At 42.1% G+C, this 21260-nt stretch overlaps 1 protein-coding gene across 3 annotated transcripts in view; it reads right to left on the reverse strand.

Annotated features, from left to right (window-relative positions):
* Positions 1-21260, reverse strand: part of c5h10orf67 (chromosome 5 C10orf67 homolog) — a 475763-nt gene that overhangs the window by 355538 nt on the left and 98965 nt on the right. For all 3 annotated transcript variants that reach the window (XM_070881415.1, XM_070881414.1, XM_070881413.1), the window contains exons 6-8: positions 9946-10093; positions 8628-8686; positions 8196-8261 (exon numbers count right to left, since the gene is read on the reverse strand). In XM_070881415.1, coding sequence (XP_070737516.1) covers positions 8196-8261; positions 8628-8686; positions 9946-10093 — 273 coding nt within the window. The remainder of the gene's footprint in view (positions 1-8195; positions 8262-8627; positions 8687-9945; positions 10094-21260) is intronic.

Below are 21260 nucleotides of genomic sequence, written 5' to 3' on the forward strand. Positions count from 1 at the left end.
TGGAGAGGGTTGGTCCAGAGAACGGGTGCCTCGGGGATCACGGGGAGGGGGGTCCAAGGGAGGATCAGTGATCGGTGGGGGGGGGGGGGGGGGTTACGGGTCGACTGAAGCATCAGTGATCGGCGGGGGTGTTGGGAGGATGGCGGCGGCAGGAGTGTGGTTGGCGTGGGACCGAGCATCGGCTAGGGGGGGTGGGGGACTGGGAGGGTGGAGTCGGCCGGGACACCGGCGATCGGCAGGGGTTTGGGAAGAGGATCGGGGCCAGCCACTGGAGGATTGTGGCCAGCTTTAGCATCATCGGTGGGGTGGGGAGGCTTCATGATGGGGTTGGAAGGCCTTGGGAGGAAATCGGAAGCATTATTGTGGGGTCTCCGATCACAGGGGGTGGGTTAGGTAGGGACCCTGGATCCAGGAGGTAGTTATAAAGCCACTTACTTCCTGGATGCAGCAGTCCCCGCCTTGGTTCAACTACCGGGTTTCATGAATTGTGTGAAACTTGCCCAGGCAGTTAAATTCAAAATGGAGGTGAAAAAAAAGCCTTCCAGCCTCATTACCGTATTTAAATTAAGGTAACGCTTCCTGGCAGTGTGTTGGCTGCCCGCCCCCTGTCCCGCCTCCGGCTAAACCAGCAGTGAGCAAGATCAGGTCGGCAATCCCAGTTTTTTACAATTTAACGGACCCCACGCTCCGAACCCACTCCGTTTTTTTTAGGGGAAAATTCCGACCTAAACTGTAAGTAAACAGAGCCAGAAATCATTCAGGTTTTAATTGTTCTTTGGTCAAGAACAATTAGAATGTGGTCATCATACTCAGGTTCCAATTGACAAGCAAACAGCATTTTAAGATTGTATTACAGCTATACCAAAGCGAAACATCTCCTACTATGCTGAACGTGTGTCCCTTTAAAGTGACAAGTCTAATTGCTATTAAGGAAACACTGGAGAAGTTATTGGCGTGGAAATCCCAGCCTCCCCGGGTCTGTTTGAAGTTCCTACCGACCCGGGAAGGCATCGGAAAAGCCAGTTTTCTGCGCTGAAAACCGGCTTTTCCAATCTGTCAAGTTTCTGACTTGACAGATCTCGCGCATATCGGGAGCGAGGACATTTGCAAGGGCAAGATTGCGGGATTTACGTATATCTTGCCCAGCAAAAGTCCTCAAAACTCTTGCACCTGATAAAAGCAGGCACATAGCCTATTTTTACAGGCGTAAGAGTTTAAAAACATATCAAAAACATGATTAAAATTAAAATTTTAAAAACATATTTATGTTAAAACCTTGCCCACTCAGGTAATTTTATTTTAAACCATAATTAAAGCTTTTTTTAAAAATTGGTAATTTTTTTTTCTTTAAAAAACATTTCTGTCAACTTTAATTTCTATAACGTATTTATGTGAGGTGTTTTTTTTAATGTTTTATGTAGTGTTTGGGGGTGTTTCTCATTCATGGTAATAGGAGTTTCCGACTTACGAAATTCCTATTACTATGAATGAGAAAATACTTTTCCGTGTGATTGGGTGTCCCAGGACCACGTGACTCCTACAGACGTCCCAGTGTGAACGCGCTCCGTTGCACAAGAGGAGGCCTCAAGTCCGGGATCTTGGGCGGGCATTCGACCAAAAGGTAGGCGCGCATCTTCTCTCCTATTTTTAGTCGAGCGCTCGCAGGAAGTAGAAACAGGGATTTCTGGCCCAATGTAGAGTGTTCTTGCTATTCAGTCAGCACCCTGGGTGTTTTTTTTTTAAATATATTGTGATTGGTAAGGTCAATTAAAAAGGCTGCAGACATTTTTACTCCACCACTTTCCATTCCTGGACTGGTTCTCTGTACATTCTAAATGTACAGAGAAGGTACATTTAGCGAAGGTTCACCAGACTGATTCCATGGATGGCTGGACTGACATATGAGTAGAGACTGGATCAACTGGGTCTTTATACACTGGAGTTTAAAAGGATGAGAGGGGATCTCATGGAAATCTCTGACGGGACGGGACAGGTTAGATGCGGGAAGAATGTTCCCGATGTTGCGGAAGTCCAGAACCAGGGGACACAGTCTTAGGATAAGGGGTAGGCCATTTAGGACTGAGATGAGGAGAAACTTCTTCACTCAGAGAGTTGTTAACCTGTGGAATTCCCTGCCGCAGAGAGTCGTTGATGCTAGTTCATTGGATATATTCAAGAGAGAGTTAGATATGGCCCTTATGGCTAAAGGGACCAAGGGGTATGAAGAGAAAGCGGGAAAGGGGTACTGAGGTGAATGATCAGCCATGATCATATTGAATGGTGGTGCAGGCTCGAAGGGCCGAATGGCCTACTCCTGCACTTATTTTCTATGTTTCTATGTTTCTATGACTGCCTTTGTTTCTTTATACTTTTTTTTTTTAAAAGCACGACACTTGAAGTGTAACAAAACAATCAATACACACTGTGGGGCCGATTTTCAGCACCTCACCGCCCACTGCCGCTGACATTCCTCCTGAAGATCTGCTCAGTGCCACTTTCGGGGTGGCCTGGAGCGGGCAGGAGGGGAGAGCTGCCAGGAACTGCCTGCTGACGTCAGCGGACAGCGCAACTGAGCTCCCGCCTGCCAAGTTCCCAGATTCCTGTGGGCGGGAGTCGGCAGCAGAATGGGGGTGGACTGCTGGATGCAGGCTGGTCTGACCCCGACAGTAAGTCTGAAGAACCTGAAAAAAAGGTAATTGAACATTTTAAAACATTTTTTCAACAGCAACTTACCTGCATGGGGTCCCCTGAAGGGCTTCGGATAGTTTTTGTATTTTTTTTATTTGTGATTTTTTTTCAGGTCTTCAATCCTCCATGTACCCAACTCCATCCTTGGCTGCACTTGGGCAGTAAGTGCCTCTGCCACCGAGAATGAGACCTCCCACTTGCTTCCACCCAGATTGGCGGCATATGTCTTCCATTTGTCGCCCGCTGACCTTCGAGGGACCTTCTTCATGAATATCCTGCCCAAAGTACCGGCCTATATCTCAGTGGCCATCGGAGGCACTTTGGGCAGCACTTGGGCATGCGGACGCCTTGCTGAAAATCGGCCCAGTGTATACAGTTTCTATTTCTAATATGCTTATCTTGCTTATAAATTAAATTGACAATATTTCTAAATTCAACCTTGTAACTTGACTGTATATAAATTCCTCTTCAATGCATAGAGGTGAAAATATGTTATTTGGTCAGAAAAATTATGAAATATGAATAAAATGACAGATCTGCAGTGTGGACTGATATATATATATTAAAAAAGTTTCATTTACTTCCTGCTTATTTGCATAGTTACTATATACAACTTCAAATGCTAAAATAAATTCTGAAATACATTCATCCCGAATTTCCACAAGCCTTCTGGTGCACTCCCAACTTAAATTGGATGGAAATGCAGCAGAAAGCCCAGGAATCAGGACAGGACTCAGACATGCCAGGCCTCAGCTTCTGTCTCAAATTTCATGGAGAAAGGCATGGTTGTTTGGGGTGAAACCTCCATCTGCCTCAAACATAGACCCCTGTGTCAGAGGAGGCATAACCTGGGAGAAAGCAAACACCCCAAAAATGGCTGCAATTTCAGGGTCTTTATTGAACCTCTAGTAAATGGGGCTGATGAATCCCATGAAAAATACTTCAAAGTGGGTGGCATTAAGACTGAGGAAAGCAGTTGGCCAGAGCTGAAGTGGCAGGTACCTGAGTTGCACCAATATCGGTGTGCTTTGCCTGCCAGGATCATACTCTGGGAGGGTGCAGTGGTAGAAGTTCCTCGCTATTGCATTCTGGCATTTATGTCAGGATTGCAGATCTGCAAATGTTAGAGCCACTGTGTACCTACTCTACAGATGCTGTTATTGCCAGGTAGAATGATTATGGACCTCCAAAATATTTTCCAAGAGCTCTCAGCCTACTGGACCCCCACCATAATTTAACCTAGTATCCCTGTATTATTCAAAACAATAAAATATGTGGAATAGAACATAATGCTTAAGAGGCACAGTAGTAAAGACATTACAAATGGTGGAGCAACATTAGGTTCATCTGCATCTGATGTAGCTCAAACTTGGGTTCTCGGATATATAAAATTTTGGCAGATTTTGTTTGATGGCTTGGCTATCTTTTGGCACAGAACTGATACTGTTACAATGGTAATAAAGCTAAATTGTAGATTGGACTTCAAAGTATATCTAATGAAAACACATCTACCAAATGGTGTCCTACAAAATCCTGATTGAAGAATAATAAAGAAACGCACACTGATCGATGGTGACCCTTATATTGAAGATAGAAGTGTAAAATATGTTCTTACTTTAGATAGATAAGGTATGTCATAAAATAATTCAGCCCTTAATAATAAACACAGTTCAAATAAATAATTTGAACTATTTCAATGAACTTCTACAAAAAATATCAGCAGTAATTGTTCTTGCAATTGGTAATATATATAGATATATATACTTGACACAACCTTGTGCAAATAAAAAGTAAGCATGCAAACATAGTAACAAGTGTTGAATTCTCATAATAATCTGTTGTTTATTAAAATTCCATTTAATGTAAAGGCAGATTGTAAATTTCCTAGAATTATGTTAAGTTATTCTATCTACTGCAACTACAGCATTTAACCAGACTCTGGGTGGGTGAGCTGTGGATACGGAGTGGGTTGCCAAATGATTCAGTGCTGGGAAGATTTTGGTTTCTAATTTACATAAACAACCTGGATTCGGAAACTAAATTAGAAGTAATCAAATTGGCAGATTATACTGAACTAGGAGCAGTGGAATTGGTAGAGGCAGCTCAGAAATATTACAGAATTAGTTGAACAAAACATGGGCAGGGCATTGGCAGATGAGATTTAATGCAGACAAATATAAAGTGCTACACATAGGAATCAAAAATGTGACACACTCCATGAATGGTGTTGAAATAGCTACGGATGAAGTTGAATGATACTTAGAAGTCTCATCAGCCTTAACGCTAAACATGTCCAACCAATGCAGAGCAACAATCAATCAAGCCAACTGGATGTTGAACTATACAGCCAAAATAGTAGAATACAAGTCAAAAGAGGTAGTGATCAAACTTTATTGTGTTCCAGCAACAAGAGAGACATTGAAGCGCTGGAGACATTGTAAAGAAGAGCCACAAAGTTATTCCCCAATTTCAGGGATAAGAGTTATGAGAAAAGACAAAAGGAACTTTGGCTTTTGAGCATGGAAAGAAAATATGAAAGATTATCTTAGAGTTATGAGATTGTTCAGAGTAACAAAAAAGTTAACCCAGAAAAGGATTTTAAATTAAAACTGTGGGAGTAGAACTAGGTGTTATAGGTTCAAACTAGAAAATGATACTTTCTATCATTTATTAGTTATCAGGAAATTCTTCTCATACACAGAATAATCAACGTGCGGAATAAACTTCCAGATAGAGTAGTGGAGGCAAAACCATGGAATCATCTCAGAAACAAATGGATGCTACAATTTAAGGGGGTGGGCATACAATAGGATCTCTCTGGATGGATGAATCAAGTGAGCTGAATGGCCGTTCTCATCCACAATTATTTTGTAATCTTGTAACAACAACTGAGATCTCAGTGTTAATTCTATTGGGCACAGGGATGGGGGGTCAGAGAGGAAGAGGAAACAGTTATATTTTATATTTTCACCCTATCCCTTTTTCAGAAAATCCCATTCCATGCAAGAAACCAAGTAATACAAAAAGTTTGCTTTAGCGTGAAGTTTATACTAGAACTATTTCAAAATAAACTTTTGTAGTATTAGCAGAATGACTGTGAGTTGCATGGAACAAAATATAATTGATAATAATAATAACTTTTATTTATATAGCGCCTTTAGCATAGTAAAACATCCCAAGGCGCTTCACAACAGTGTTGCAGACAAACAGGTAATTTGATACCGAGCCACAGAAGAAATTAAGGCGGATGATCAAAAGCTTGTTTAAAGAGGTAGGTTTTAACGAGTGTCTTAAAGGAGGAAAGCGAGGTAGAGAGGCGGAGAGGTTTCGGAGTTCCAGAGCTTAGCGCCCAGGCAGCTGAAGGCACGTCCACCGATGGTTGAGCAGTTATAATGAGTTCAAGAGGCCAGAATTTGAGGAGCGCAGACATCTTGTAGGATTGTGAGGCTGAAAAAGATTACAGAGATAGGGAGGCACAAGTCCATAGAGTGATTTGTAAACAAGGATGCGAATTTTGAAATCGAGGCATTGTTTAACTGGGAGCCAATGTAGGTCAGAAAGCACAGGGGCGATGGGTGATCTTGACTTCAAGTTTACATAGTGTGGAATGTGGGAGGCCGGCCAGGAGCGAGTTGGAGTAGTCAAGTCTAGACATAACAAAGGCATGAATGAGAGTTTCAGCAGAAGTGGAGCTGAGGTAGGGGCGGAGGCAGGCAATGTTACAGAGGTGGAAAAAGGCGGTTTTAGTTATGCCGTGGATATGTGGCTGGAAACTAATTTCAGGGTCAAATATGACACCTAGTTTGCGAACAGTTTTGTTCACTCTCAGATTGATGCTAGGGAGAGGGAATGGAGTCAGTGGTTAGGGAACACAGTTTGTGGCGGGGACCAAAGATAGTGGCTTCGATCTTCCCAATATTTAATTGGAGAAAATTTCTGCTCATCCAGTACTGGATGTCGAACAAGCAATCTGACAATTTAGATGCCAAGTAGGGCTCGACAGAAGTGGTGGAGATGTAGAGCTGGCTGTCGTCTGCGTACATGTGGAAACTGACTCCGTGTTTTCAGATGATATCACCAAGGGGCAGCATATAGATGAGAAATAAGAGGAGACCAAGGACAAATCCTCGGGGGACACCAGAGATAATGGTGCAGGAGTGGGAAGAGACGCCATTTGCTGGAGATTTTCTGGCTACGCTTATAGATAAGAATGGAACCAGGCGAGTGCAGTCCCACCTAGCTGGACATTGGTGGAGAGGCGTTGGAGGAGGATAGAGTGGCCAACTGTGTCAAAGGCTGCAGACAGGTCCAGAAGGACGAGGAGGGATAGTTTACCTTTGTCACAGTCACAAAGGATGTCATTTGTGACTTTGATGAGAGCAGTTTCGGTACTGCGGCAGGGGCGAAAGCCAGATGGAAGGGATTCAAATTCATGGAAAGATGATCATGGATTTGGGAGGCAACAACACGTTCAAGTACTTTGGACAGGAAAAGGAGGTTGGAGATGGGACGATAGCTAGCTAGCAAAGTGGGGTCAAGGGTTGTTTTTTTGAGGAGAAGGGTGATGACAGCAGATTTGAAGGAGAGGGAAACAGTACCTGAGGACAGAGAACCATTAACAATGTCGGATAACATGGGAGCCAGAAAAGGAAGTTGGGTGGTCAGCAGTTTAGTGGGAATAGGGTCAAGAAAGCAGGAAGTAGGTCTTTCAGTCCATCTTCCAAACCAAAAACTATTGTCCTACATAATCTAAAAATCATGTCAACAACAAAGTCTCAGTTAAGTTGTGCTGTCATGGATAGATATGTCACAAAGAATATTCAGAAGTCGTGATTAATGTTCCCCCTGATTTCCTTGGGGAGTGCGGGGGGGGGGGCGGGGGTTAGGGGTGCACATCCTATTCAATATTTTGTGCATGCGCAAAATTTCACATTTGTAAAACCAGTCCCGGGTTGCGCGGAACGGCAGACAGCTGCGCAGTTTAGCGAGAATGTGGTCATGAGTGGAAAAACATAGAAACATAGAAAATAGGTGCAGGAGTAGGCCTTTCGGCCCTTCGAGCCTACACCACCATTCAATAAGATCATGGCTGATCATTCACCTCAGTACCTCTTTCCTGCTTTCTCTCTATACCCCTTGATCCCTTTAGCCGTAAGGGCCATTATCTAACTCCCTCTTGAATATATCCAATGAGCTGGCATCAACAACTCTCTTTAGTAGTTTAAAGCATGGGATAAAGTGCAACACCAGCCTAAAATGCTTTCAAACTGCTTGTAGGAGTAGGTTCACAAACCACCATACAGGAATTTACACAAGACCTGTTTTATATCAACAACTTTTCGATATTCGAATTCAACACCACTTTTGCACTGGCTTAAGGTGAAAGTATATAAATGCAATTATGAATGTAAATATTGTAAATAATATGAAATTGACTGCACTGTGGTAAACTACATTGCATTGTTACAACAATCAAGGAAACTGATGTAGCTCAACAGTTTACTCACCATGTGTTTCCCTTTGTCTTTCTCAAATTCCAATTGTTTTTTCAAATTCTCTTCAGCAAAAAACAACTGCAACCAGAAAACAGTGTCAGAAAATATTTTATCATCCAGCACAGCAGAGTGAAACAACTATTATTCTCATTTACTCCTTATATATTAAGTCAGCAAGACAGCTACATTTTGATGGCATTGTATTAGTAAATGTGGTCTCTGTGTAAACTCATTACTGCATCATATTTTACTTTAAATAACATTAAAACCCATAGACCCATAGTTATATTTATTTTTTTAATATAACTAAACATACCTTACATATCCATTTATAGTATCTACCATGAGAAGTTTATGACTTATCATTGTTTCCAAATATATAACTTAATTCCTAAAGTGAATTGGAAAAGCAAGTTATTTTATATTTGTTAAAGAAAACAGTACCTTTTGCATTTTGCGTATAGTGCTTGCATTTTTCTCGTTTAGTATTATAAGTTCCTCGTCTGAAAACAAAGAAGGAGGGCAGACCATGAAAATCAGATCTTCAGATGCCTGTGTTCATTCTCAGTGCTGAAGGTCAGACTCCACAGCCTACTGGAATCCACATTGGATGGAGGACCTAGCAGGACTCTAACCCTGAACACTACCCTTGACCTTCATTGCTTTGCCCCTGCTGTTTAGCCGGCTGGTCTAATGGATATTAGGTAGTAGTTCAAGGGCCAAGTGTGGCTGTGTGCCCAGCCCATGAACGTCGTTCTCTGTTAGTCACAGCCAATACAAAGTGGTTTAGCAGGTGGTTCTTTATCTGCTCAAAGCACTTCTCATCAAAAGCAAGACACACCATTAAATTAGCTCACAAACAGCAATACGTAATATGATATCTGTCAAATACAACTTAATATTTTCTTGCACTGTATCTAATCAATTAAAGTACAAAGAACATTTTTGTGGTTCATTTTCAATTGAACAGATTGAAGCACTATATTACCGTGTTCATAGAAAGCATGCAACAATTCGTTGCAAATAAAGATGCTCACATCACACCTATGCAGTTCAAGTTCCCATTAAATGAGTTGCTTAAATTGCCTTCTACATGAAGAGTTTCATCAACTCTCAAGTCTTTGGGGTAACAGTTACCAGAAAGAAAAAAACTCTGTTGAATTTCTCATTGGTACCACCTTTGGATGTGGTCATGCCTCTTCATTCAATTCACTGAAATTAATTGAATTTCTTTGGGATAGTCTATAATTCTACACTGTTAGGGGTAAAAGTTGCAAACCAATAGGATGAAAGGCAGCGGAGCATTTTAAACAGAAGAAGAATATGTGCAAAATGTTAAAATTGGTTAAAAAAAACATACATGCACATTTTTCTTAATTACGCTATGATAATAGTTACGAAGAATACTTTTTATATCAGCTTGTGTATGATGAATATGTTTTAACAATAGACAGAAGAAACTGCAATCTAAGTTATAACAGCACATAGATAAAACAAAACAGTTACTATATGTAAACTTTAGCACCTGCATCATTTGTTTGGCAAAAAAACACCTGTTGAATATTTACTTCCTCAAACACACTCATAAAAAATACACACCTTGCATTTACCTATATCCAGACTAAATAGAAAAACAGCCTCTCACTTTGCTATGTGACAATTCATGAAACTGCACATCCTCAAAAAAATGTAATTGAAATCAAAGATCTCTCAAATACTTTCTTTCTTCATTTATAGTTTATTTTGTAGTATCCAAAAATACCTAATTCTTTTATTCGAATATCTTTCAAAATAATGGTTTCTGACATCTTTTCAGTATTCTGCTCCAGAAAGATAATTTGTTCCTTCAGTTCTTCATTTTCTTCGACAAGTTGGTCTTTATCAAAGTCGTCCTTTGAGTCAAAATTGATCTGCAAAATCACAGAACTCTTTTGTCAGAACAGAAAACAAAAAGCAGAAATGGCAAGCTGTGTAGCCAATATGAAAATGATTCCACAACAGAGCTGTCATCCAACTTTCTGGCTTTTATGAATCATTTGGAATATGAATAGAAAACAAACACAAAAAAAGAGAAATGTGCAGAGGAAAAAAAAAGTAGACCCCTCCAAAACCGAATCTTGGTAAAAAGCCGCTAGTACATTACATACAAAGACAATAATTCATGGGGACATTTTATTGATGAGAATAATACATATCATACTGTTTGTGTGCCCTCATCATTCAGGTCCATGTATTGTGGAAGCTGTGTCCAGGCAGGCAGCTGTGGCCCATCCACCCACATCCCCCCGTGTGCTCAAGGACTGCTGTCCGTAACTAGGCAGGCAGGGGAGTGTGTAGCCGGACAACACCAGGGGTGGCAGAGCGCAGAGCTAAGGAGGGGGCTTGTTGCCATTGTTGTCATTCCTCACTGACAGTACTGCCACAGTCATAAAGAGCACGTCACATGTCAAAGTAGTGAAGTTTTCAGGCTTGAAGCCGCATGGAGTCCATCAGGTCTGCTGATATATACACAGTTGGTTTTCTACTTTGTGATGGAGCCACCCGGAGATAATTCATATTCTGAACATTAACATGGCTTTGCATGCCTGTCACGCATAGGCTGTGCAGGCGGGTTGATGCTATTGAACACTTCTCTTCAATTTACAGAAAGACCAGTTTTACTCTTCACGAGTGTAAATTTTTAGGAAACTTTTATTAAAGCAATTATTTATGAGTAAACACTTGATCAGAGTAATTTAAATGTTATTTTTCTATTTTCATATATCCCACCCTACAGAAAAAAATAAATTCACAAATAAGCTTGCTAGCTTACGTTCATGAGGATAGTACGAGCCAAATATACTTCTCAGTAGTAAACATGACAAAAATATGAAAATAATTTGATTGAATGTAATGTGATTAAAGTGATAAAGTGATTCTTCAATGAGACATCATGACAAAATGTAATACTAGAAGCTTCCAACATTAGACAGTAATAGTTTACAGCAAAGGTTTTCTCTATATATGCAGTACTTTACTATTACAACAATTTTATGAGGTCTGGATTACAAGTTAATATGGCCAGAAAATATTTGAGTAGCCCTTACTGAAATATATGAGATAAATACCAGAAAGACTTTTAACCTTACATTATATTGCAAAGACTATTATAATCTACAATTAAATATTCACACTGGATAAATAAGAGATTCATTAGGAGATATAGGTAGCTGTTTCTTTTGACAGCGCCCAAAAATTGCAAAAACACAATTGTCTTTCAAGTTTTGGCTTATGCTTTGAATGGTTAACCTTTACCTCTAGCTCCACCACCTGTTGCAGTTAAGAATTGCAGATAATTAACTATTCAAGTCTCCTGCCGCAATGAGGACACTCATTAGCAAGACAAACAAAGGGACGGTTTTCTGTAGCTACAGTCATCTGTCACACTTTGAGTGGCAGGTTTTATGCTGGTGTTCTTTGCCATCTGCCCCCAGCAGCAGTCCTGAGCTTCAAAACAAAAATCAAGGAACTTGCTATGTACAACACTGAGGTAATAAGAGAGGGAAATGGGCTTGAACAAGTGAGAACTATTTCACTCTGACTAATTACAGTTTCTGAGCAAAGGCTGCTAACATTCAATTACATTCCTGTGTTTGCACCTAATTTGAAGATAATTAAAAGATCTGCAATAATAGTTTATTAAGATGAGTAGTGAAGTATAAACACTGTATAAACTGTAAATACCTCTACTCAGGGATTACTATCTACACTCACTGCTTTTGAGGGGTAACAGTACACAATATTGGTTCTAGGGTTACTCAAATGGCTGATGGTGATCTCTTACTGCACACTAGAGGTCCCTCTTGTAACTCAATTGCAAAAATAATTTAACACAGCCAAGCTGTAGTCACTAGTTATCATAGGATTTATAGCCTTCAGATTGATTTTCTTCTGGAATACTTGAAAACAATGTTTGAAAACAAGATTGCAATACATCAATATCCCTACTCCTCTCTAGCTATTTACTTTGATGCTTTCCCCAAAATAAGTGCACTTGACTGTTAAGAAAAGTACTTGTATTTATATAGTACCTTTCATGTCTACAGATGTTCCAAAATGTTTCACAGCCAATGTTACTTTTAAAGTAATCATTGTTGTGTGAGCAAATGCAGCAGTGAAATCTGTAATAGCAAGGTCCCACAAGCAACAATGGGATAATCTGTTTAGCTGGGGTTGGCTGAGGATAAATATTGGCCAGAACACTGGGAGAACTCCCACGTTCTTCTTCAAATAGTACCATGGGATTTTTGCATCTACCTGAACAGGCAGTTTAATGTCTCATCCAAAACTGAAGTGCCAGCCTTGAATATGCTCATGTCATGCAGTGGGGCTTGAACCCAAAACCTTTTGATTCAGAGATGAGTGCTACCACTGCACCAAGCTGATCATTTAAAACAAAACTGATAGATGTTTATAGCACCAGTTGCACAAAGCTCCTCTCTAGACAGAATCAATTCTCTCAAATTGAACTGAAAACATAGAAAAATAATGTGGGCTATTTAGGTTAAATCATAAAGCTTCTTTCATACATCAGGAAATAATGCTTTCTGTACATCTCTAAAGTTAAAGGGTACAATCAAGTTCACTGGGATTTTGTAGTAGAAAATAAGTTAAATTCTAGGCTCAATTCTATTATTCAGTAACATTTTGTGGCAGGAGATCTATTCATTGTCCTCAAAGTGAGTCCTTAAAGGTTTAGGATGTAACCAAATAAAAGTGCTTAGATTTGATTTCAGAAAAAAATAGTTTGCATTTATCATTAACATATAAATAAAATACTAGAGAAGAACTTATCAAGAGTAGGTGGTCTACGATAGAAAAACTCCAAAAGCTAGACATATGAAATACAAACAGAAAATGCTGGGAAAATGCAACACACCCATCAGGATTTGCAAAGTGGGAAATAAGCAAGTTCTTTTCTTAGTACTGAATAAATTAAAGGGGAAAGGAAGAACAGCAGGTGAAAGCCAAGAAAACGCAAGTTAATACATTTAATAGTCTATAATTTGCATATTTTTAAACCATTTATCGCAATGTAAAAATGTTGGATGATGCACGTAGGTAATCTGGCAGCCAGAAAAGGCGTTAGAATGACAATTTTAAAATTGTGCGAATAAATTTTCTCCAAAATGAATTAAGTGGAAGAAGACAGATAGGGGAAGACACCCAAGATCGGTTAGTCAATATTAAGACTAGAAGGCTGTAGAGTGTCTGTGAGAAAGAGGACGACTGTTTCTGAAGTTTGTTTTGAGCTTGGTTGGAATAGTGTAACAGGCATAAAAAAAAGATCAGAGTTGGAATGGGAGGAGAAGTTCAAGTGGTGAGGTACAGCGCAGTCAGGAACACAATTGTGGACAGAACAGAGATGTTCAATAAAGCAGTCATCTAATCTGTGTTTAGTTCTCCCAAGACTACACCATGAGTAACAAATATAGCACAATAGATAGGAGCTGGAGACTCTCACATCATCAAAGTGGTAGAAAACAACAAGATTCTGAGATACAGACTTGGAGCAACTGAACAAGGAGAGAGTAAGAATGGAGCCAAGCAGAGCTCAGTGGACAGCACCAAGTAGAAAGAGTTTGCCAGGACAGTCCTTTGTTCTGAATCTTAGGAAGGAGGTAGAAACAGGCAAAGTGGGATTGGAAAACAATGAGATCAGAGGCAGTAGAGCAGTGTGACAGCAAAGCTCAGTTAGGAAAATGATGGTTCAGTATTGAGCAGCGGGGTCATGCTCGAAGAAGAAACAGGAAGATCAGTCAACTAGATGTTGTTCGGTCTCACCTATATACAGTTCCTTGTGCCACACAAGAGCTTCATACTTGTTAGCAGGTTAGCAGGTTTGATGATGTTGGCGGTAGAACTAAAAGAATGATAGCTAGAAGTTCAGAAAGATAAAGATTAGAGTAAACAAGTCGACGACCAATATTGTGGTGTCAGTTCTCAATGGAAAGGAGGCAAGGGATCAGGAAGGCTAAAAAGAAGTACACAAATCTATTTCCCTATCCCTGTAAGAAAATGGATAGCTGGAAAGCTGATAACAGAAAAAGGAATTTCCATCACAAGTACTTTGTTTCGTCTTCTGTAAAACAAGCAAGCTCGGGTATTTTGTATTTCCCCAAAGTATCAATGAGCAGAGTTCTAGGATTTTAAACTTTTTTGTATCTTTCAACATCATTAGAATCATAATGATCATCAACAACTTGCATTTATATGGCATAATTCATTTATAAAAGTGATTCAAGATGCTTCTTAACTAAGCATAAAGAAAATGGATGCCAATTCTAGAACAGAAATCGGAAGGTGTGACTGAACACTAGACCAAAGAGATAGATCTTGAGGAGGTTTATAAAGGGGAGTTGTTAGGGAGATTGTTAAGGAGTGGTGTTAGGGAGGGGATTCCAAAGAGTAGGCTGAAAGCTCTGCCACCAAATGAGGGACAAGATGGGTGCGGGATACACAGAGGTCTAGAGTCAGATGAACAGAACGTTTGTAAGGTAAGGAGACATAGGGCGAAGAAATCAGAGATAGGGTGGGGCAAATACATGGAAGGATTTTCAGACAAGGATTTTGACATTTATACAATGGTGGAGTTGAACTCTAAATATCCCAATTGAACACCATCAAGGATATACAAAAGATTGAGTTCCAGAAAGTAGGTGTTTTAGATTTGACCATTAACTTAAGAGATACTGATCTCTTCTATCTGGCCTGAACTCAAAAATTGTTGTACTAACTGCAATGTTCCATTATGCATCAAGACAAAATAGGTCCACTTAGTAGCTTTTCAATTTGGCAACTTATGCAACTTTTGAACCCATCACTTGGAAAACATGAAAAACAAATATTGGGCACAAAAATGTAATGCAAATTTGGGGTTAAGTCCTTGAAATGTGGATGGACCCAAGATTGAAGATGAAATAATCAACAATGCTTGAAGAACTGGATAGAGTTCATCACATAGCTCTGAAGTTAGCATACCTTCAAATATCCCTTTTCCTTTTTCTCTTCTTTATATTTAATCGACAATTAGTTGTCTTTGTCCGTATGTTCCATTAATCTTACGATTACCTGACTTCTGAAATGGGTGTCAAAATTAGGGATGATGTTAACAAACCCAAAAAATTAAATGAGCTCTTTATATCCATATTACTTGACAAAAGCATAGTACTGGGTTAGAACTGAATATTATTTTTGCATGTGGCCAAGTGGATGCTGTAATGGTCAGTGACAGAGGGAAAGTAAGATGTGGGACTGTTGATAAATGGGGAATTGGGGTTATGGTTACTGGTCTCACACTCGAATTAGTTCTTCATGGACTACTTGGGCAGAAAGGGGCTCTCTAGGTTTCCTCTTCCTTTCCTCTTCCTCCTCCCCCTCATGTTCCTGTTCCTACGTTTTCCAACATTACAACAGTAACTATATTCCAAAAGTATTTCATTGGCTGTAAAGCGCTTTGAGACGTCCGATGGTGGTGAAAGGCGTTATATAAATCCAAGTCTTTCTTTCTCCTCAGCTGTTCACTGTATAGCTTGTGGCAAGGTTGTTCAGCATGCAGCAGATCACCACGAAACTTGACAACCGCACTGCCGAGTACTGCAGGACTCCTGCAGATTGTTCCAGGCTGCACAAGTGTTGTGTCAGCACGCCATTGGTTTGCTTCATCACATTTTGTGTGGCAGAATGGCTTTCATTGTATGCATGCTGCACATGCGTGCATGGGTTGCGCCTCAGTGATGAGCCATGTAGTAAGTGGATAGCTCTTGTCGCTCAGTAGCCAGTCTTTGGTTTGCCATGGTGGCTCAAATGCAGATGGCACAGCGAACTGTCGGAGAATGAAGGCATCATGTCTGCTGCCAGGACACCAGGCACTGACCTGCATGGTTCGCTGCCTATGGTTGCACACCAGCTGGATATTGACAGCGTGGAATTCCTTTTGGTTACGGTATATGGCAGAGTTGACATGCGGCATCCACAAATCAATATGCGTGCAGTCAATGGCACCCTGCACTATGGGCAATGCTAGCAAAGCCACATACTCGGTCCGCATGCTGGTCTCTGGCAAGAGAGAATGAAATGTAGTTATCTCGCTTTGAATAGAAAGCTTCAAATGATCTCCCTTACACAACAGTGGGTGGCTAACTGCGAGATGTTGCAAATATCTCCAGCTCCTGCTTGGATGGAACCAGACAGAGAAAAATTCATTGCCACGGTAACCTTCTTGGACCCTGGCAATGCAGTCTTTGCCCTGCTCTGAGGTTGCAGTTGTCGCTGCAGCAGGGGTAGATTTCAGTAAGGACGTCCTTATTGAAGCACAGATGTATGACACATTATTCGTTGCTGAGGTTCAGGTAGGACAATTGCTCCCTGAACATTTTGGTTGGATATGGATTCCTGCTGACAGCACTTTTCCTCTTCCTCTTCCTCCTCCCTCTTCTAGCAGCTTGTCCAGTTCTGTGTGGCCTCTGCTCATTCTCCCAGTCATGCTGTATTCCAAGGGGAATGACTACTACTGCACCCATGTCTGGGAGCAATTGGTTTGTGCAGAAGCCTTGAAGTCAGCAAAAAGCCCTTCAGCACTTGCCACACCACTTCCTATAGACTTTTGAAACTTGAAAGAACTATGGAAAGGATCAAGCGCTTGTAGAATCATGGCAACAGCCAGAAGATTCAACCAGCAACTAACCTGTAAATAATTTATGATCCCTTTAAATAATGCTGGGGGGGGAGGGGTTCCTTCCTGCTGCTTTACGCGTATTCAGCTGTGCAAGGTAAAGAGTTGGAGCATTGAGCTCCAAAATGGCAGCACTGGCATCAAATCAGCATTGCAGGCTGACTAACATCATGATCTGCCTGCTCTGCATACTTCCGATGACATTAGCTGCATGTGCCAATATAGCGCCCAAACAACAGCACTACTGAGACAATTTTTGCGCCCACAGAGTACAGAACAAATACATACCACTAAGGAAGAAGTCTAAGAGGGAAAAGGCTAATATGGACAACAATGGAAGTTGTTGAATAAAGAATAAGAACAAAAAAATGAGAGCTCACTCCTAAAATATAAAACTACAGGTAACATGGTGGATCAAGACAAAATATAAAATATGTAAGAACAAGGTAAAGGAAGTTAAGAATCTGGTGAAGAGAGCTAAATAGAAAGTGAGGTTAGACTAGCAGGGAATATTAATAGGAATGTCAAGTATTTTTATGAATATATTTTCAGCAAATGGTTAAAAAAAACAATCACTGAGGCTGTTGAAAGATCCCAAAAATGACATATCATCAAGTGATCAAGGGATGACAAATATACAAAATAAATTATTTTCTACATTAATGGAGGAGGCCAGGGGCAGTTTCCTGAGTATCAAAGGTAAAGTAAATTTCTGGGTGGTGGGGGGGGGGGGGGGAGCGGTAAAAAAACAAAACAGCAAGAGCCCTCCGATCAGACTCCAAGGCCCAACCGTTCCTCTTCCAGACCCCACGATCCTCCTACCCAATCCCCAAGAGCCCTCCGATCAGATTCCGAGGCCCAGCCGTTCCTCCTCCGATCCCCACAATCCAACCCAATCACTTGCGGGCTCCTATCACAGTGCCTGCATGATAATGAGGTCCGAGGCCCAAAATCCAGGTCTCTTTGAACCTTCCCACTTGAGCATATGCTGTTAGCACTCTGCAGGGAGGTGCCCAAAAATAGACGCTTCTAAATTTCTAGGCCCGGGTGTTTGAGGAAAGTTGCCAACATGCTGCTCAACGACCCAGGAAACTAAAGGCAGTGGGCCTAATATTTATCATGGGTAATGTTGTGAATGGAGAAAGAGACAGACTGAACACTGTGAGCTCAAAGTAAAGTGTGACCTCAGTCTTTTATTGCCGGTCTCCAAAGTGCCTCTCCAACCTGTGAAGCCTCCTTAAATACCTGTGCTCCCAAGGGATTATGGGATCTGGGGCCCTTCTTGCCCTGGTTGATCGTCTCGGTGTGAAAACTGGTGTTGGTGAATCATTTGTTGGGCCCTCGCTGGGCTGCTGTGCAGCTGGCCTTGCTGGACTGCCTGGTGTGTTGGGCCCTGCAGTGCTGCTGTGGATGATGGGTTCTGCTGCGTGGTCAACCATGGTGTCGGTTGCCACTGGTGTGTGTGTTGGGGGATCAAAAATGGTAGGGTCCAAGGTGGGTTGCTCAGGATAGTCCGTGACTCTGAGTTTGATTTGGTCCAAGTGTTTCCAGTGAATGAGTCCATTTGAAAGTTTGACCCGAAACACCCTGCTCCCCTCTTTGGCCACGACAGTGCCAGGAAGCCACTTGGGACCTTGTCCATAATTTAATACAAATACAGGATCATTGACTTCAATCTCGCGTGACATATTTGCGCTATCATGGTATACACTTTGTTGAAGCCGCCTGCTCTTTACCTGTTCATGTAGATCAGGGTGAACTAACGAGAGCCTTGTCTTAAGTGCTCTTTTCATGAGCAGTTCAGCAAGTGGGATCCCAGTGAGTGAGTGTGGTCTCGTGCGGTAGCTAAGCAGGACTCAGGATAGGCGAGCCTGCAGTGAGCCTTCAGTTACCCTCTTCAAGCTTTGCTTGATGGTTTGCACTGCTCTCTCTGCCTGACCATTGGACGCTGGTTTAAATGGGGCAGATGTAACATGTTTGATCGCGTTACGGGTCATGAATTTTTTTAACTCAGCACTGGTAAAACATGGCCCATTGTTGCTCTCCAGGACATCGGGTAAGCCATGTGTGGCAAACATGACCCGCAGGCTTTCAGTGGTGGAAGCGGACATGCTAGCCGACATTATCTCACATTCAATCCACTTAGAGTATGTGTCTACAACAACAAGGAACATTTCACCCAAGAACGGGCCTGCATAGTCGACGTATAACCTAGACCACGGTTTGGAGGGCCAAGACCATAAACTTAGCGACGCCTTCCTGGGTACATTGCATAACTGCGAGCATGTATTACATCTGTGAACGCAGGACTCGAAATCTGCATCGATACCGGGCCACCACACGTGGGATCTGGCTATCGCTGTCATCATTACGATGCCTGGGTGGGTACTGTGGAGGTCATTGATGAAGTTGTCTCTGCCCTTCTTGGGGACCACTACTCGATTGCCCCATAGAAGACAGTCTGCCTGTATAGACATTTCATCTTTGCGCCACTGGAACGGCTTTATCTCTTCCTGCATTTTCACTGGGACACTGGACCAGCTCCCGTGAAGCACACAGCTTTTGACTAGAGATAATAAGGGGTCCTGGCTTGTCCAGATTTTGATCTGCCGGGCAGTGACGGGTGATTGCTCACTTTCAAATGCTTCCATAACCATGGCTAGATCTGCGGGCTGCGCTATTTCCACCCCCGTGGTGGGCAATGGCAGCCTACTGAGAGCATCAGCGCAGTTTTCTGTGCCTGGCCTGTGGCAGATGGCATAGTTGTATGCGGACGTGAGCGCCCATCTCTGGATGCAGCCGATGCATTGGTATTTATCCCTTTGCTCTCGGAAAACAGGGATACAAGTGGCTTATGGTCAATTTCCAATTCGAATTTTAGCCCAAACAGGTATTGATGCATTTTCTTTACTCCATAGACACGCTTTAATGCTTCTTTTTCAATCATGCTGTAGGCCCTCTCAGTCTTAGACAGACTCCTGGATGCATAAGCAACCGGTTGCAGTTTCCCGAAATCATTAGCTTGTTGCAATACATACCTGACGCCATATGACGACAAATCACATGCTAGTACCAAATGCTTACATGGATCATACAACACAAGCAATTTGTTTGAGCATAATAATTTTCTCGTTTTTACAAAGGCATTTTATTGGCTTTTGCCCCAAACCCAGTCGCTCCCTTTTCGTAGTAAGACATGTAGTGGTTCTAGCAGGGTGCGGAGACCCGGTAAGAAGTTACCAAAGTAGTTCAAGAGTCTCAGAAAAGACCGCAGCTCCGTCACATTCTGTGGCCTTGGTGCGTTCTCGATTGTTTCCGTCTTCGCGTTGGTGGGCCTGGTGCCGTCCGTCGCAATCCTACTTCCCAAGAACTCCAGTTTAGGCGCCAGGAAAACGCACTTCGAGCATTTTAACCTGAGCCCCATGCGGTTGAGTCGACTAAGAACCTCCTCCAGATTCTGCAGATGCTCGACTGTGTTCCGACCTGTGACCAAGATGTTATCTTGGAAGACCAGAGTGTGCGGGACCTACTTCAGTAAACTTTCCATGTTTCTCTGGAATATCGCCACCACTGATCGGATTCCAAACGGGCATCTGTTATAAACAAAAACACCTTTATGCGTGTTGATGCAGGTGAGGGCCTTCGATGATTCCTCCAGTTCCTGCGTCATGTAGGCTGAAGTCAGATCCAGCTTCGTGAACGTCTTTCCTCCCGCCAGCGTTGCAAAGAGGTCGCCGACTTTTGGTAGTGGGTATTGGTCCTGCAGGGAGAAACGATTGATAGTTACTTTGTAATCACCACAGATTGTGACAGTGCCGTCTCCCTTGAGGACTGGGATAATAAGACTCGCCCACTCGCTGAACTCGATCGGTGAAATGATGCCCTCTCGTTGCAGCCGGTCGAGCTCGATCTCTACCCTTTCTCTCATCATGTATGGTACTGCTCTTGCCTTGTGATGGATGGGTCACGCCCATGGAATTAGGTGGATCTGCACGTTTGCTCCTTGGAATTTCCCGATGCCTGGTTCGAACAGCGAAGGAAATTTGTTTAAGACCTGGACACACGAAGTGTCGTCAGCGAGCGATAGTGCTCTGATGTCGTCCCAGTTCCAGCGTATCTTTCCCAGCCAGCTCCTGCCGAGCAGCGTGGGACCATCGCCCGGTACCAACCAGAGTGGTAACTTGTGCACTGCTCCATCGTAGGGGAACTTTACGGTAGCATTGCCGATTACAGGAATCAGTTCTTTAGTGTAAGTTCTTAGTCTCATGCGAAATGGAGTTAAGACAGGCCTTGAGGCCTTGTTGCACCACAACCTTTCAAAAGTCTTTTTGCCCATGATGGACTGGCTCGTGCCCCTGTCCAGC

Source organism: Pristiophorus japonicus, chromosome 5 (assembly GCF_044704955.1).
Source record: "Pristiophorus japonicus isolate sPriJap1 chromosome 5, sPriJap1.hap1, whole genome shotgun sequence".
NCBI lineage: Eukaryota > Metazoa > Chordata > Chondrichthyes > Pristiophoridae > Pristiophorus > Pristiophorus japonicus.